This window comes from Trifolium pratense, linkage group LG4 (genome assembly GCF_020283565.1).
Source record: "Trifolium pratense cultivar HEN17-A07 linkage group LG4, ARS_RC_1.1, whole genome shotgun sequence".
Taxonomy (NCBI): Eukaryota; Viridiplantae; Streptophyta; class Magnoliopsida; order Fabales; family Fabaceae; genus Trifolium; species Trifolium pratense.
Window position 1 is genome coordinate 49,903,425 of NC_060062.1, and position 19,302 is coordinate 49,922,726.

At 34.8% G+C, this 19,302-nt stretch overlaps 4 protein-coding genes across 4 annotated transcripts; 2 read left to right on the plus strand and 2 right to left on the minus strand.

Moving 5' to 3' along the window:
* The first annotated feature begins 2,109 nt into the window (after positions 1-2,109).
* Positions 2,110-5,086, plus strand: LOC123920017. Its single transcript, XM_045972090.1, has one exon. The coding sequence runs from the start codon at positions 2,463-2,465 to the stop codon at positions 4,494-4,496; it is 2,034 nt and encodes a 677-aa protein (XP_045828046.1). The 5' UTR covers positions 2,110-2,462; the 3' UTR covers positions 4,497-5,086.
* Positions 5,087-9,457: 4,371 nt separating this feature from the next.
* Positions 9,458-10,077, minus strand: LOC123922833. Its single transcript, XM_045975513.1, has 2 exons — positions 9,641-10,077; positions 9,458-9,491 (listed from the first exon to the last, which is right to left on the minus strand). The coding sequence occupies exons 1-2, from the start codon at positions 10,075-10,077 to the stop codon at positions 9,458-9,460; spliced, it is 471 nt and encodes a 156-aa protein (XP_045831469.1).
* Positions 10,078-13,328: 3,251 nt separating this feature from the next.
* LOC123881414 (cold shock protein 1) lies at positions 13,329-14,495 on the plus strand. The gene has a single exon (XM_045930097.1). The coding sequence runs from the start codon at positions 13,444-13,446 to the stop codon at positions 14,287-14,289; it is 846 nt and encodes a 281-aa protein (XP_045786053.1). The 5' UTR covers positions 13,329-13,443; the 3' UTR covers positions 14,290-14,495.
* A 1,047-nt stretch (positions 14,496-15,542) lies between these two features.
* On the minus strand, positions 15,543-18,554 carry LOC123922834 (protein STIG1-like). Its single transcript, XM_045975514.1, has 2 exons — positions 17,943-18,554; positions 15,543-15,626 (listed from the first exon to the last, which is right to left on the minus strand). Exons 1-2 carry the CDS (start codon positions 18,552-18,554, stop codon positions 15,543-15,545), a joined length of 696 nt encoding a protein of 231 aa, XP_045831470.1.
* Between the last annotated feature and the right edge of the window lie 748 nt (positions 18,555-19,302).

The following is a 19,302-nucleotide window of genomic DNA, read 5'->3' on the forward strand; positions in this document are numbered from 1 at the left end:
AATATTTAAATGAATCGAGTTAAGTCTCACAAAATACCATTGCTTCGTAGCCATAGCCATAACTGATTGAACACTGTTAGTAACATAAAAAAATATTGATTCATTCCTCGACCTCCAAATTCCATCAACCACCAATCCAAACCAAGGATATCAAGGCGGAGAATGTGCGGAGGAAGCTTCCCCGTTTCCCGCCCTGAAGTGCATGCGTGAGAGTTTTTGCCTCCATCCCCGTCCCCACGGGAGAATATTTGTCCTCATCCTCATCCCCAGAGATCCCCATGGCACCCCTAGAGATCCACAAATATCGAATATTAACAAAATTTCTATATTTTCCGATCAAAATTATGACAATAGGATGCCGATATTTTTTCTTGTTTTATTTATAAAAAAAAATATTTTGCATCTTTCTTTTTTAAAAAATAAAAACAACACATAATGCATTAATAACAACAAAAAAATATTGCCAAACCATTTGGTTAATAATAATCGTACAAAACCTAATAGCCAAAAAATATAACATTAACCAAGTATGCATAATCATACAAAAATTCATAACCAAAATATATTAAAACTGTTAGAGAAAATAATGGACAAACACCTCAATTACTTTATTTTTTATTTTAATAATAATAATAATAATAATAGTAATAATAATATAATAATACTAATATAGTTAAGTATATATGGGCGGATTCGGGGAAGACGCATAACCAAAAAATATTACAAAAACATTTGGTTACTAATAATCATACAAAACCTAATAGCCAAAATATTTCATAATATATAGCAAAATATGCATAATCATACAAAAATTCATAACCAAAATATATCAAAACTATTGGAGAAAATAATGGACAGACACCTCAATTAGTTTTCTTTTTAATAATAATAATAATAATAATAATAATAATAATAATAATCTATACTTCTGTACTATATCTATATCTATCTATACTATATATAAAGAGAATACATGAGTTTTGGTGTGGACATTTTATAATACCAACAATACCCTTGATTTTTTTTAGTAGCAACAAAATTTTCTTATTAACAAACTCACCATAACATAAGACATATATTTTTTTTAGCAGAAGAAATCTTTTATTAACAAACTCACCACAATATAAGACATTTTTTTTGGACATAAGTCAGATACAGGTAGGCGCGGAACGTGCTTGCCTGACCCGCTAGTAATAATAATAACAATAATATAGTTAAGTATATATGGGCGGATTCGGGGAATCCGCGGGGACGGATGAGTCTTCCTAGATCCCCGCCCCGAAGTTCCCGCAGCAGAGTTTTTACCTCTATCCCGTCCCTACGGGGAAAAAATATCTGTATTCGAAGCTTTGTTTGGTATCAGTTTTTTAAAAAGAGCTTATAGCTTATTTTACTAGCTTATAACTTATTTTTCAAATGCTATTTCAAGTAGCTTATGAACTTATAACTTATCATCTTTTCTTCTAAATTTACCCCTATCATCTTACTTGAAAAAAATTAAATATTAATTTTTTTGTAATTTCACATTTATATGCTAGTTCAACCGCTAATTTTACCAAACACTACAAATTTAATCAGCTAACTTATTCGCTATAAACGAAAAACTAACTTATCAACTATTCACTATAAACTCATCCACTATATTCTAACTTATCGACTATCGAGTATATTTTACCAATCAGAGCCATAATTAATTAGTGGAGTAAATGTTTATACGTATAACGGTATATACCAATAAAATTCCAACTTACAGTATCGCACAAAAAGAATCCCAAAACGTAAAAAGGAAATAAAACGACATCTTTGCCTATCCAATCGTGTTTCCATTTCAATAAAACACCCCTACTAATCTCCTTCAAAAAAAAAAAAAAAACCCCTACTAATCCCTATTCTCTTCCAATTAATCACTTAATTAAAAAATGGGTCATGCTAACTAGTGCCCCCGGGGCACTAGTTAAGGATACAAAAAAAGCAATTTTTGCATTGGAAATTACACTTTTTATACTTTACAAACATTGACTACACAAGTTTCAATGTAATTTTACTATAATTAGTATCCTTAACTAGTGCCCCGGGGGCACTAGTTAGCATTTTCCTTAAAAAATAAACCGCGTTTAAGTCTTTGCAAATCCCGTCCACCACCACCTCAACTCTCTCAAACTTTTCCTCTTCAAATTTTCCACAAATCATTCCCACCAATCACTCACACCCACAACACAAACAACATCAACACCAACACACACCACAGTACAACTACAACACAACGCAACGCAACTTCATCCTTAATAATTGATTCTTCATAAGTCACAAACACACCCCAATTATTTGTCATCTTTCAACTTTCAACCATCTCCACCTCACTATTTTTTCCATCAAAACCCAAAAAAAAAAACACCAAACACCCCACAACTTCATAGTACTACTACTATATTTCAGATCCAAACGAAAAAACCTCAACAACAATGGCAGACATAGTAAAACAACTTTTAGCAAAACCGATCCAATTAGCAGACCAAGTAAGCAAAGCAGCAGAAGAAGGAAGTTCATCATTCAAATCAGAATGTTTAGAATTAAAATCCAAAACCGAAAAACTCGCTTCTCTTCTCCGACAAGCCGCAAGATCAAGCTCCGATTTATACGAAAGACCAACACGTCGAATCATCGGAGACACCGAACAAGTTCTCGAAAAAGCATTAACCTTAGTTCTCAAATGTAAAGTCAACGGTCTCATGAAACGCGTTTTCAGCATAGTACCTTCCGCCGCTTTTCGGAAAATGTCTTCTCATCTTGAGAATTCAATCGGTGATGTTTCATGGCTTCTCCGTGTTTCAGCTCCGGCTGAAGAAGGTAGTTATGAATGTTTAGGTCTTCCACCTATTGCTTCTAATGAACCGATTTTAGGTTTAATTTGGGAACAAATTGCGATTCTTCATAATGGATCTTTTGATGATCGATCTGATGCTGCTGCTTCTTTGGTTTCTCTTGTTCGCGATAATGATCGGAATGGGAAATTGATTATTGAAGAAGGTGGTGTTGGTCCTTTGTTGAAACTTTTGAAAGAAGGTAAAAAAGAAGGTCAAGAAAATGCTGCTAAAGCTATTGGACTTTTAGGTCGTGATGCTGAAAGTGTTGAGGTTATGATTCATGCTGGTGTTTGTTCTGTTTTTGCAAAGATTCTTAAAGAAGGTCCTATGAAAGTTCAAGCTGTTGTAGCTTGGGCTGTTTCTGAACTTGTTTCTAAGTATCCTAAATGTCAAGATGTTTTTGCTCAGCATAATATTGTTAGGTTACTTGTTAGTCATATTGCATTTGAAACTGTTCAGGAACATAGTAAATATGCCATTGTTAGTAATAAGCCGAATTCCATTCATGCTGTTGTGATGGCTAGTAGTAATGGTGCTGCTGCTGTTGGTAATAATGGTGATATGTCGGGTTCGAATGATGTGAAAAAAGAAACTGAAGATGAGGTGAAAATTCGGATGAATCATCCTTTAGGTGATAGGTCTACGAATCAGATGCATAAAGTGGTGACTAGTACTATGGCAAAGCATGCTGCAAGTGCAAACAGCAACAAGAATCAGAAAACTGATGAAAGTGGTGAAGCGGGTCTAAACTCTCATTCTCAGGTGGCTGGTCAATCAAATGGGAATGGGAACGGGAATGGTAACACGAAGCAAAGCTATTCGTATTCTGGAATTAACATGAAGGGAAGGGAACTTGAGGATGATGCCAGTAAGGCTCACATGAAGGCAATGGCAGCAAAGGCTCTTAGGTATTTAGCAAAGGGTAACTCGGGGATTTGTCGTAGCATAACAGAATCAAGGGCTTTGTTATGCTTTGCGATTCTACTTGAGAAAGGACCTGAAGAAGTGAAGTATAATTCTGCTTTGGCGTTGAAAGAGATTACTGCAGTGGCTGAGGAAGATCCTGAGTTGAGACGATCGGCGTTCAAACCTAACACTCCAGCTTGTAAAGCGGTTGTTGATCAAGTGATTGATATTATCGACAAAGAAGATAAGAGACTCTTGATTCCTTGTATCAAGGTTATTGGAAGTTTGGCAAGGACGTTCAGGGCAACTGAGACAAGGATTATTGGTCCGTTGGTTCGACTTCTTGACGAAAGAGAGGCTGAAGTATCAAAAGAGGCTGCAGACTCACTTGCAAAATTCGCCTGCAATGATAACTATCTCCACCTTGATCACTCTAAGGCAATTATAAGCTTTGGTGGTGCAAAACACTTGGTTCAGCTTGTGTATCTTGGGGAGCAACCAGCAGTTCAACATTCTGCCTTGGTTCTGCTATCCTATATTGCATTGCATGTGCCAGACAGCGAAGAACTTGCTCGAGCCGAGATTCTTGGAGTTCTTGAATGGGCGTCCAAGCAACCTAACATGACTCAGCATGAAACCATTGAGGCATTGTTGCAAGAATCCAAGAGTAGGCTTGAGCTTTACCAGTCTAGAGGTTCAAGAGGGTTCCAAAAACTACATCAATAAGAAAAGTAATTAATTATTATTGTTGTTGCTGTGTGAGGTTTTTGAATGATTTGTATCTTATCTATTTTTCTCGCGAAGAGTGTATATACAATCCATTGCCTTCTTCATTTGTTCAGGTTCATTTTCAACTATGAAGAAGAGATTATTTGTTCTTCTAGGTTTTAAATTTCTTCCACTACAACCGATCCTTTTGCTGAATTTAGTACCTACCTCCATATTCCGATAGGAAACACTAATATTTTGTCATTGTGTCTTTGTAAACAACCTCCCATTTGCTCTATGCTTACAGTTCATCTTTTAGCAATGGAAGCCAATAATGTTGCACTGCAGGAATTAATAAAGAACCGTAGACACAGATGCAAGATATCAGCAAAATATGGCAGATCAAAAAATGCAGTTGGAAAATGGTACTAGTATGAGTCAATCAGGGTCAAAGACTGCTTGATTACTCTGTAAGTTAGTCATCTGTCATAATGGTTTAAATGTAACTATATTGACATTTGTTTATTTTCTACGGCTTGTAAAATAATATTGCATTAGATGTATGTTTGTTAGATTAGATTTTCACAATGAAGAAACTATTTGGTCTATTCGACTTAGTATTATATAGTACACCAAATTTGCATTATTTGTTCTATAGTTAGGAATATTGCTATCTTATACAAAAAAGGTTTTAGGATTTAGGAGTATATAACATAACATAATATATACAAAAAAAAAAAAAAGAAAAAAAAAAGAAAGGCTATAAATAAGCATATAATGCGTTTGAAAAGACACTGAATAAAAAAGGAACCAAGAGTTGTACACCGTAGATGTTACAATCAATGTTAAGAAGCTCACCACTAATAAGAGATATAGGATCAAGGCTATGAAAGTGACAAGGTATCTTTAAAGGAAAGAAAAACCGTCAAGATAATAAAGGGAAACAATTCTAACAGACAATTCAAGTACTGCTGTCTTCATTGCATAAAGGAAAATAATGATTACTCTTAAAATAGAGTTCTAGAAATGAGAGCATATTAAAAATACGGTTTTTTGGAGCCAGCTAGAAAATATGGTTTTTATGGTTGATTAGAAATGGCAAATCAGTGGTTGCCTGGGATCATTGTTGGGTAGAGGAAGGTATAAGAATTAGTGAAGTAAATATAGACATCCCTGCTAATTTAAGGGCTGCTATAGTTTCTGAATTAACAGATGAGAATGGTGATTGGCAAGTTCAGTAGCTTCAAGCTTGGTTACCTTACCAGAGGAGGTGATGCTTAAGCTTGGAGCAATTCTTCCGCTGTGAATTGATCAAAGAAACAATTTTGGGGTCTGTGCTGGTGCGCGACATGGTGATTATTCTGTTGCACATGGTTAAAATATGCTGTGCAACTTTGGTACTGACAGTGATGATCCGAGTTGGTTGAAGGTTTGGAAGATTAACGCGTCAGAGTACAAATAGTAGTCGGTTCGAGCAATAACAATGTGGGAAACATTAGGTGGCGGCCTCCGGATGTTGGTTGGGTGCAACTTAACATGGATGGTGCTTCCAAGAGAGGTGGTTTTACAGGCTGTGGAGGACCATAGGTGTGTTGCATGGAGACAACGGGGCATGGATATATGGTTTTACGAAGGGGTTAGGTGCTGGTAGTGCGTATGTGGCGGAGCTTTGGAGAGTTTTAGAAGGGCTGAAGATGCCTAGAGTATGTGGTGTGCGTAAGTTGGAGATTCACATCAATTCTATGGTGTTTGTTACTTCTATTAATGCTAGGAAATGAGGAACATCAGCCGGCTTGTTGGTTAATATTTATCAGTTGCCTAGGTTGGATTTGTTGGTTCAGATTTGTCATTCCTACCGCGAAGCCAATGGTTCTGCGGATGTGTTGGTTAATATGGCTTGTGATAGTGGTTTCGCTTTGATTTTGTATGAGCATTGTCCTGCTCATATTAGTTCTATTTTTCTTGTTGCCTGCATTGGTGTCTCGACTCTGCGAGTTGTGATGCGGTACTTGCTTTCTTTGGGCATAATGATTGAGAAGTTAAAAAGTAAGCACAGTACATTTCTTTGGGCATAATGATTGAGAAGTTAAAAAGTAACAACAGCAACAAACTCAAAAATAAAAATTTCAGAAATAAAACCATAAGCAGTAATAATGATTAGTGATAATAAGAGTTCTAATCCAGCTAAACAAATTCTAGGATTCACCGCAAGTGCAATACAACTCATTCCACACTTCCAAGTTACAACCGTATCACCGAGACAATCATATTCACACGTACTGTTCATATCATAAAAGTTAAAGTTGATTCCTCACATGCATCACTTACTTCCATCTCCGTGCATTCTCAGTTCTCACATCATGTTGATTGGAAACATCATAAAAACCATGAGAGCAAGTCCCCACCAAACAACAAAAAAAATAGGGAGACAGTCACACATCAAAATCTTGTTCTAAAAGTAGAAATTTTCACGATATTGGAATCTGATTCCAACGTGGATTGAAACAACATTGGATTCGATTTTGACAACAATAATACATGAATATCATCATCCAACCAACAAAAATACTTGCAATCATATTTGATTTCCGACCCCATCATCGTACAGTTTATAAGAAACGAATTCAAATTATGTAATAGTACTATTTTAACTTAAAGGAGATCCAGTGAGGTCTGGACTCTGGATATCGAAAGGCAAATATCATTATATACAACGCGAAAGAAAGAGGGCTAAACACGGAAGAAAGAAAAAAATTACAACGCGACTAAGCGCAGAACTAAAATTCCTAAACCATCTGCAGTCAACAAATAATTTATCTAAGGAGGACATGACATGCCTCAAAAAACTGGGATTCTTCATGCATAGACACCGTTCATTTGTCAAGACATTTGTACACTGATTACTCTTTCTATACGTATGCTTCGCCACCACCTCCCAATCAATATCTAGCATCCCCTAAATCCGACGAATCAATGTATCACTCATTGCACTACTATACCCTTCGTTCTTGTCAAAGCCTCCACCACAGCGACCGAGTCAGTATTAACCTCAACTGCTCTTAACCCCAGCTTTCTCACTAATTTTAATCCTTAAAAATGCCCCATAAAATGTATTTAAAGTGTTAGTAGTACTATCGGTATGCTCATATATTACAAATCTTACACATGCATTCAATGTTTCTATATACTTTATTAACTTAGTTTATGAAATATCTGTTGGGTTTCAAGTGTGAGTGATTAAGTCCACATCGATTATGTATGACAAAAATGTTGGATTTATAATAGAAGTGACCCATTAACCTAATGCCTTAAGGTTTTGGATGGAGATGTGGTGTCTCCCTCTCTTGTGGTCCTGGAGCATTGATTCCATTGTTTCTCTCGAACTCCTCGGACTCTCCAACAAGTGATATCAGAGTCGTGGTTCGGCTTGGTGGGGAAGCAGGAGGGGATCCTGGTATTGGATTGACCCCATAATTTCTCCCGAGCTCCCCCGGACTCCCCCAACAATATCTCTATGAGATGTGATTAGAGGCACTTTTTAATAACTTTAACTAGTAAGATTTTTTAGACTAATATTTTTGTTATAGAAATTTGATTGAAAAATTAAACATTTAAATTTTTGAATAAATATTTTTTTAAAATTAAATCTTTAAAAAGTGTCTCAAGACACTTGCTAACAAGACCCTTAAACTTAACTATTTTCAAAGAATAGAAAGACAAATATACAACATGTGGTTCAAAAATTAAAGCATCAACACCATGTTTATGGGTGACATTGAGTGTGTTGAATTGTTTGAGATTTTTTACGTGGGGGCATGTTTATGTTTTAAGCTCGACCACTCAAGTTGGGGACAAGGTGAATTGACTCGCCGAGTCAATTTTATAAAATAAATATTTTCTTCAAAAAACTTAGGTGAAGTCGAACCTAACACAATAATCTTAGGTACATCCTATGTTGCCTAGGTACGGTACCGGTATCCGATATGGGTACTGGTATGCGGTACAACATTTTTAGAAAATTTGAGGTGCGGGTACGTTAATATAAATTATTAGAAAAATTATTTTTAAGTGAATTATAATGATCATGAAGATTTAATTTTTTTTTATCCACCGTCTCAACTATTTTCATAAAAAATGAGAGATAATTGAAATATAATAAAAAATTATAATATTTTAAGAGATTTTTCAACAGCCAATATGTTTTTTCCGTATTCATCATCATAAATTAACCAAATAAAAATGGGTACGGAATCGGTGCGTACCATACGAGTACCATGGAGTATCTGGTACGTACCCGATACGGGTACTTCACCATTTTAAGAGTACCCATGCTACATAGGATACATCCAATGATAAGATGACACCTCATTAAAAAATTAAATATAAAATTAATATGGAAAACTAATCTCCAGTTTTTGGAACAATTGACCCATTTTTGGACCCATAATCATGGTTACAAAGGTTCCGTTTCTTTTGAGAAAGTTTCTCTCCCCCCTCCCCCCAAGTTTCTCTTCTTCTCACGTAAAAATACGCAGAAAATTTTGGTTTCTATTTCTCGAAATTTTTTTTACACTAAAAAAAATTCGGAAAATAGAAACCGAAATTTTCTACGTGTTTTGGGAGTAGAAAAGAAACGTGAAGAATGAGAAGATAACAAGGATTTCTTTGAGGCCAATCCATCGCAATTCAGGTTGGCCTTCTAAATGACAATTTTTTTTTTTTTGGACTTAAGGAATTTTTATCTTTATCCCCTCATATTTCACCTAGACCCCCTCAATTTTTTTCGCCATTGGAATTATTTGGAATCTATTTTTCGAAGTAAAAAATTTTGGATTCTAGAATTCCAATTTTTTTTTGGTAATTTTCGTTTGTATTGATGAGAGAGATTCAGATAGATTGTGGTGGTATAGGTCATTCGAGACTTTGTTTCAGTGTTTTTTTTTTTTTTTAACAAGGCAAAATAAGATATATTAACCAAATCAGCCTCCCTGGCACAAGACGTACCATGACTGACTACAAAAAGTTTACAAGAATAGTCAAAACAATCAAAAAACAAATACAACAATCATACAAAGCCCAAGCAAGATCGAGGACTAGACCACCAGCTATGGTAGTTTAAAGCTAACGTAATATTCGTCGACTTCAACCACCTAAATGAAAACAGCTTGATCTTGTCCAACAAAACCTGTGGCAAATCTACTGATCCTCTGAACAGTCGATGATTTCTCTCCGTCCATACGACCCAAATGCAAGCAAGCCAAATGAGCTGAAGAAAAGAACGGCGCGCTCGAGATCCACCTGCTGAGGATGTGAACTGAATAAAGTGATCGCGCAAAGAAACAAAATCCACCAAAGGAATGCCGATCCATGACCGCACTAAATCCCAAAGAGAGCCAGCAAAATCGCAAGATATGAATAAATGATGAGCCGACTCAGCATCACCACACCCAAAAACACACGTATGAGCTGTAGGCGATAAAACCCGACGAGTAACCAGATTCACTCTCGTGGGCAATCTGTCACGCAATAAACGCCGTGCAAGAATGGAAACCTTCAAAGGAACCCGAGGGTGCCAAATAAGATTATCCGCAGCATCCATAGTAACCAAATCATGAGATATCAGGAGCTGATAAGCCCCCCTAACAGTATAACCTGTGTCAGGATCAGGTTGTCACTGCCACCTGTCCAAAGAAATAGCCTGCAAGAAAATGTTAGAAAGTAAAGTCTGACACTCCCCCAACATCTCCTCCTCCCACGCCCTCAACTGCCTCCGCCACACCCACGCTCCACCATCTGCACCCCACCCTAAAGCACCCATCTCAGCTACCGTACAATATTTGTTTGCCGTTAAAACAAACAGACGCTCAAAACGCTCACACAACGGAGTACCATCCACCCAGGGATCGGTCCAGAAAAAAGTCTCTGACCCGTCCCCCACCCTCCTCACCACATGCTCCCCAAACCACCTACCACCTGGCTCGCCGTCTCCCTCCCTAATGCGTACTATCTCCCTCCACCACAGGGACCCCCTCCGACCTCCATCCCGAATTCTGCCTCCCTCAACCCCATACCTAGCTGCCAACACTCTATACCATAGTCCCCCACTATCTACCAGCAACCTCTAACACCACTTGCCCAATAGGGCCTGATGGTGAAAAAGTGTTGTGGATTTCAATGGCTTCTTCTGGTGGATCTTTTGGTGCAAATTCATATGTTATGGAATCATCTAGTGTTGAAGAGAATGAATTGGTTGCTCCTGTTGGGTTTTCTTTGCTTGTTCATGCTTAGAAACGATGAATGAAGCTTCTTGATTTTCTACACCAACACAAACGAAAATTACAAAAATAAAGTAAAATCGGATTCTAAAATCTTATTTTTTTAAAAAAATACTTTTACTTCAAAAATATATTCCAAATAATTTTAAAGGGCAAAAGAGGAATTTTGAAGTATTTGGGAGGAAAGAGAAATTTCCGAACTTCAATGTATGGATATGTTTCGGCCCACATGTTACGAGACTCAGAGAAGTTTGTCTTTTGATTACCACTTTTTTCATTTTTTTCAGGTGGATTGATGACTAGAATTTCACGAATAAATGAGTGTAACAAATTCAAATCCCAATCATACATATTAGTACATTTTTAACATATTCTGATATAATTTGTTTGGAAGTTTAATCTGGAATGATATAAAAATAGTATCTATGTTGTAGACATGAAATAATTTTGGATGATGAGAAAAACTTCCAATGTCTCTTTATTCTATGATAGAAAATATCTTCATTCAAGTGCTAAAATAGAAATCATTACAATAAAATTGATTAAGCAGAGTGGATGAGCATTCTCATCACCTCATATGGAGCTACTAACTCTTAAAATAAGTCAACCAACTCATCAACTAGTACACTCTTAAAGTTAAGCCAACCAATTAGTCAAGTACACACGACACATGATGGAATGTGCAAAGAATATAGAGACCACAAGCCAATATCTATACCCTAGCATCCATCCTTTCTCCTCTTAGTTAAAGACACAACAGATAAGATGCCACACACTTAAAACTTACCCGATTACTAATCTCTTCTATGCGTAATAAATTAATTTACTGTAGATAAAATAGTAAAAGAAAATAGAGGTTTGTTAAAAAGTATTTTTCTTGCAATATGAATTAAGAATATTATTTTTATATTTGTCAGATTCTTCAACATAAAATTACTATAAAATATAGTGAAAATTCATTTTGCTTATTTACAAATTTCAACGTAACAATTCAGTCCTAACAAAAATAAAATTTAAATTAGTTCATGATATTTTTACGTTGCGGACAAATTAGTCCATATGTTATCATGAATCAAATACTTTTTTTACTTTGTCCTTACTATAAATTTATCTGAGATTAATTTGAATTTTATTTTTGGTAAGACTGAATTGTCCCGCAAGAAATTTATTATGATCAAATTCGATATTCCCTCAAAAAAAATATTTCAAATAAAAAAACTAATCACTTAAAAATTAATCTTTAACTTTTTCGCTACAAGACAATTGTTATCCGTTAACTCATACGAAATTCACTATAAGCCTGTGATCGATTAAACAATTTATCTATAAAAATTAATATTTTATTTAATTTAATAAATTACACTATTTAAATAATTAAGTTGAGGTCTACTTTAACCTTATGAGATTTAACTGAACTAAAATTTCATTTATAAAAACATAATTCAGTTGGGAGGGGAGAAATCACGGTTCCTCGACGGAAATTAGTCATCGCTAACAGCGATGAAAATTTCGTACCAATATCATGGTAATCCCAAAAACAAAGAAGGGTTAAATATGTTTTTGGTCCCTATAGTTTCACAGAATTTTCGTTTTTGTCCCTGAAGTTTGTTTTCACACTTTTTAGTCCCTGAAGTTTCTTCACTTAAGGTTTTTAGTCCATACTTTTAATCAAACTATTGTATACTTTCACATTTATGAATGATCTTTTATATTTATGTTTATAATATTATAAGAACATCTTTGGGTGGGCTAATTTAGCTTATTCAAAAAAATATTATAAGAACATCTCCGATAAAAATTTAGATTTTTTTAACATAAGATGAATTATTTATGAATTTTTATGTGCAAAAAACTAAAAAATTCATATTTAATTCATCGCTTGTTAAAAAAAATAAACTTTTGTAACATAGATTCATACAATGTACTAAACATGACCGCAAAAAAAAATTTAAAATGATATGCACGAGTTGAATAAAAATTAGGGACTAAAAACCTTGGGTGAAGAAACTTCGGGGACTAAAAAGTGTGAAAACAAACTTCAGAAACTAAAACGAAAATTCTGTGAAACTTTAGAGACCAAAAACATATTTAACCCAACAAAGAATAATACAGTAACGTTAAGTAAATTTTTTTTTACCAAAATTTTTTTTATGAGAAAAAAATACCTCCAAGGTTTATATCTTGACCAAGGTTAAAGTCAAATGTTAAAATATTTAAATATATTCATGAACATATACCATATGATATCGTTTGTAATAGAATATTTTTTTTAATTAAATTAAAATCACAAACAATTCAGATTGATTATAAAAAAATAGATTTATTTATTATTTTTCCTGAATAATACAGTATTAGACTATTAGGGCTCTATTTTTCGAAAAAAAAAGAATATTTTTTAAAAATAAAATAAACTAAAATCATAAACAATTCAGATTGATTTATTATTATTTTTTTGAACCAAGCAGATTGATTTATTATTATTATTATTATTATTATTTTGATAAAGATTTATTTATTATTTTTCTTGAAGATATATTAGGGCTTTATTTTTCGACAAAATCTTGAATATATATTTGGGCTTTTTATTTATCGGAAAAAGAAAATATATAAGGACTCAGAAGTGATTTCTCAGTTAGGATTCTTTATTTCTTTCAGTGTTGGTGATTAGGGTTTCTTTGAGGTTCAAATCAATGGCGGAAGAAAGATTCACCGGTGTGGTTCTATGGTTCAGCAACAGCAAAGGCTTCGGTTTCATCAAACCCGATAACGGTTCCGATGATGTCTTCGTTCATCAATCTTCCATCAGATCCGATGGATTCCGCACTCTTGTTGATGGCGATCTCGTCGAATTCTCCATCGCATCCAGCGACAACGACAAAACCAAAGCCGTCGATGTCACTGGTCCTAACGGCGCTCCTCTTGGCGGAGGTGGCGGCGGTCGTGGATTTAGGGGTGCTGATAGGCGTAATGGTGGCGGCGGCGGCGGTGGCTGTTACAACTGTGGTGATACTGGCCACATCGCTAGGGAATGCAACCGGATCAATAACTCCGGCGGAGGTGGCGGTGGAAACGCAGGCTGTTATAACTGCGGTGAAACTGGCCACATCGCTAGGGATTGCAACCGGAGCAATAACTCCGGCGGAGGTGGAGGTGGAGGCCGTGAATGTTATACTTGCGGCGCGTTTGGACATATCGCTAGGGATTGCATGCGTGGAGGCAACATCGGAGGCGGAATTGACCGTGGCAGCGGTGGTGGCACTTCATGCTACAGATGTGGCGGATTCGGTCACATTGCAAGAGATTGCGCTACTCCAAGCAGCGGAAACAGCAGCGGTGGTTGCTATAACTGCGGCGAGGTCGGTCACATTGCTAGGGATTGCAGCGTTGAAGGCGGAAGATTTGATGGCGGTGGCAACGGAAGGTTTGATGGTGGCAACAGAAGGTATGGCGGCGGCGGGGATGGAGGGAAGACCACATGCTTCAATTGTGGGAAGCCTGGACATTTTGCAAGGGAGTGCGTTGAGGCTTCTGTTTGAGGGAAAAAGGTTGAATAGTACATATTCTCTTTTTTGCACAATTCAACAGATTTTAACTGATTAGTATCTCTTTTGAATCATTCTTATAATTTTGGGAAGCAACTTTATACATAGATGCTATGATGATTACTATGGTTTTGGTTGTGTTTTTGACTTATGATTACTAGTTCACTGCCAATTTGGCCTTATTTTGTGGTTGATTTACATATCTGATGATTCTCTATTAGACCTTGGTTATGATTTATCAATACTATGCATTTCTTGTTAGAATTTTACATCTTTGATTTATTTGTCTGGTGATGGCAACTTTGTGTTTTAATGTGTGATTAAGAAAGAAAAGTTCATGATCATTAGTGATTGTGGAGTTTCCCATTTTCATAATGGGCATGTTCAAAGTACACACTCTGTTTATGATTGATAAGATTTATAAGATAAGATGTGTGATTTTTTTGATCTGGAGTTAATTGTTGATCTTTATTGACATTCATATCGGATTGAAGACGTGCAACAATAGGAACAATGATTTGTTAAATATTTATGGTATGATTGCATTTTGATATCTTGAGAACTTGGTTTTGACTTTTGATGATGTTAACCGGCAATAGGAACTCGAATATTAAGCATGTGTTTGTTTGAGCGGTGTGTATCTGCCACCACGAACTTTAGTTCTGCTACCATGATTTTTAAAAGCTTACCCTGATTTGTAGCATAGATGTGTAATTTACGGTCTGCCGTTATTTTCCATCCTGATTTCAGTGTAGCCTGGGCTTAGAGTATAGTTTTTCCACCTTTACTTTTTCGTCCACATGTTTTTCAGCCTGTGTCTCCTTTTCTAAGCTTGTTACTGCTCGTCATATCACTTTGTGTGTGTATTTAATGGTTAATGGTTTTCTAACTGCTACACACGTATTCCTCCTCTGTTTCCCCCATTAAGCCCGCGTCATTATCTGGAACCTATTATTAGTTTGTTCCACTGTTATAGTACTTCTTTCAAATCATTTGAGCTTATGTTTGGATATACATTTCTGTAGGATTTATTAGATTAGATTTGGCTAGCTTGATTCCATAGGTTGTTGCATTTTGCAAGCTATTTTCCTGCAGATTGAAAGATGAGATTTCAGGTTCTGTAGATAACAGTTCGATGGATTAGATTGCGTCATTGGATTTATTCTCCTTATATTTAAATTTCTTACAATAACAAATTAAAAGTTGAAAAAGTAAAGAGTAGCCATTGTAAAATTATTTAATGTTTATTACTTTTCAGTGGAGCTTTGTAATGTAATAGGAACTAAGTATGTACCAAAAATCTTATTAAGTTGATTTCGATCACTCAGTCCCTGAAAATGAAAACAGAGATCAAAACAATAGGGAAGATAAAAGGGGAAAACTAGGGGTAGGCAAAAAAAACCAAAAACTGAACCGAACTGTAGAATTAAACTGAACCAAACAAAAAAAATTGAACCACATAACTAACAGTTTTAAAACTAAAATGAAACAGTTTGGTTCGGTTCATGATTATCAGTTTAGTTTGGTTCTCTTAATGGTTCGGTTCTTTTTAGTCAAAAGTTAGTTGTAGTTTGGTTCAGAACCATAAAACCAAACCATTTTAACAGTTCGGCTTGGTTTAAAAGACAAACAGTTCGGTTCGGTTATTATGAATTTTGAAAATAATTTGGTTCAGTTTGGTTCGGTTTTCCTTAAAAACCGAACCATGCTCACCCCTAGGGAAAACATCCCAAAAGCATTACAGTTTCGCTCACATCTTGAGGATTTACACGTCAAAAGCTTTGTATATGCATATGATGGTGTCTTATAAATATTAAGTTTGGTCAATGTCTTGCTAAAAAGGCATTCTTGCTTCATGTAGACATCGATCTTAGATTGTTCTTGAGTAGTAGGCAACAACCTTTCGATACATTCATATAGTCTATATTTAAGCTGTGCATCATGAGTATAATGGTTGTGACTACTGACTTGTGAGGGTTAGGAAAATAGCTTGCAAAATGCAACAACCTATGGAATTGTTTTTCTCATCTTTCATCAATTATAATTTTCAGCCAAAATAGTAAGTAGATAAATTTTATAAGGCATATATATAACTAAAAAGTATTAACAGATTTAATTAATTTTCATTTTTCAAATTTAAAACCCCAGTCACCCTTTCGTGACCATAGGTAGGAACTGAGAGTTTGTACAAATACAACAGTTGATGATAGCCTCTTCCACCAACGAAAACTTTGAAATAGGACATAACAACTTTGGAAGGGCCGAGTTATATAGTAATCAAAAGAAACTTCAAGGGAATAACTGGATGGGGTTTGCAAGAAAAGATGGACTGGAAAAAATGCAAAATATGGCGCAGAAGTATCGGAGGAGGATGTAAATCTAAAAAAAAACCACCAATGAAATTTAGGAGGCCTTTATAAACCATTCTCACCAAACATGATAGATACTTAGAAATAGAGATGAACTCAGTTTGAGTTTGAGCTCCTTAGTTGGTCCGTCTGCCCCGTGCCGCTTTTAAGCGGATCTAAACGGGACAAATTGTCTTCTTTGTCACCCCGATTCTAATCCTCTTTATATGCTAAAGCGAACCAGTGAAAAGTAGTGTATTTGGAAATTCAGGAAAAGGAGGATAGTGTCATGAATTCAAATTATGGTCACATCTTTATCATAAAAATAAAGATCAAAGATAATTTTCTAATACAGACAAATTAAACAAATTGCGTGAAAGAAATCAAAATAAGCTTTCTAGTATGACTTTCTCTTGTGTTGAATCTCATTCTTAAACTTTATGATGACATGTGCCTCAAAAGTGCATAATTCATACAACAAAGGTCTACAATTGATTTTTTTTTTTTTTTTTTGATCTTTTAGAAACCACAAACATTAGTATGAAATCAAATGTATAGTCAAACTCTAGTAACAGCTAAGAATAATATGTTAATATGAATGTTTTTTTTTTGACTAAATGTTAATATGAATGTTATTAATTGCATTTCATATTTCTATTCTATTTTGTTTTAGTTAACACTTAGGTGATTCATATGATGTTTTCTCTCCCCACCCCCCGTGATTCTTTTATACCCCCCAATATTCCGATTTTGCCCTTGCAAAAAACTTCGGTTCGCAGAAACCGAATTTTTTCTAGTACAAATTCAAAGTAAATTTCGGTTTTCAAGGCAAAAAAAACTTCGGTTTTTATAAACCGAAGGTTTTTGCAAGGGTAAAATTGGAAATTCAGGGGGTATAAAAGAATCACGGGGGGTGGGGAGAGAAAACATCGATTCATATTAACCAACATTTGAAGAATTATTTTAACTTATGTGACGATCATTTTGGGCCTGGAAATTAAAATACAATATACATAACAAAAGAATGCTTAGAGCAAAATAATAGACTAAAACGAAGAAACAATTTTACTATAGACACCGTTCTTTCTCATAATTAAACTCAATAATAATAATAATAATAATAATAATAATAATAATAATAATAATAATAATAATAATAATAGCATTAACATATTCATGCTCTTCTACCAACATAAAAGTATTATTAATCCATTAATCAAACATACAACACATCATTCCAAGTACATAACAATATTATTAATAAAAATTTTATAATATTAAATTATAATTATAAATTACTCCATCGGGACTTGGGTGTTTAGGATATTGATCAGGCTGGTGATTGGACATCTTCAATGATTTTTGTTCCGGCAACCCTGGAGGGAGAAGTGGTGGTTGTGCTGGCTGTACTGGTGTCGGCTGCACTGGTGCCGGCTGTGCCGGTGTGGGCACCGCCGGTGTGGGCACTACCGGTGTAGGCTCCGCCGGTGGTGTAAAGGCACATGTACCAAGTAAGCATAATCTTCCAATAGGACATGTATTACCACATCCACCACAATTCAAAGGGCTAAAGTTTGTGTTTATACACAAACGATTACAACAATGCCAATTATTTGAAGGACAACTAAACCCACAAAATCCACAATTATTTATATCACTTGTAAGATCCACACAACGGTTTCTACAACATACACTTCTTGGTGGAAATTCTCCATTACTACATATCTCTGGTCTATTAGTGCAATCAACTGGGTCTATTTGATCCACACCAACTTCCGCAACAATGTTGGTGGTGGAATTTTTGTTCACTTCATCATTTGGAATTGGTGAAATTGAATCTCCATCAATTTTGATTAGCAACACAAGAAGCAATGTCACAATTGTTACAAATTGTGTTGCTAGAGTACTCATTGTGAAAAGTTGTGAGAAACATAGGATTTTGTAACCTATATATATATAGTACTAGTATTTATGTGAATTGAACATAGCTTTTGTAACAAGCTTGAATCATGTTTTTTTTACATGCATTACATGACAACCTTGATTTCTTGCTTTGGACGGTGAACTTTTTAAAAATAAAATATTCACTTTTATAAGTTTGCATTTGTGTATTATAGATTTATATAAAAATGAGAATCTATTAAAAATAATCTAAAATCTGATTCAAATTCAAATGAGAAATGGTTTTGAGTAGTTTCACCCAAACAAATATAAATTATTTTTTAAAAATACTTTTTTTATTATGGTTACGAAAAAAATCTAAACATTGATGTCTAAATTATTAAAGATGAAAAAAATTATTAATATATATTTAACTCAAAGATATAATTTGAAGTTTTTGTCTTTACGGTTCATTTTTTTCCCTCAAATTTTTTGTTTAACCCACTTTTATGTAAATGCATCCAATTACATGAAGCATTTTACATTCAATTTATTTTTAGTCCGAATCAATTTTGTTTAACAAACTCATTCAAAACCATTTTTATTGCGATTGAAACAAATACTGCACACACAATTTTTATTTTATAAAGAAACACACAATGTTGAACACACAAAAACACAAGTTCGAGTCAAGAAATTAGAGCTTTTCCATAAAATGTGGCTTGTCACATGTGTTGTGTAAAACTTAAAAAACACACACTATTCAGTAGAATGTTGC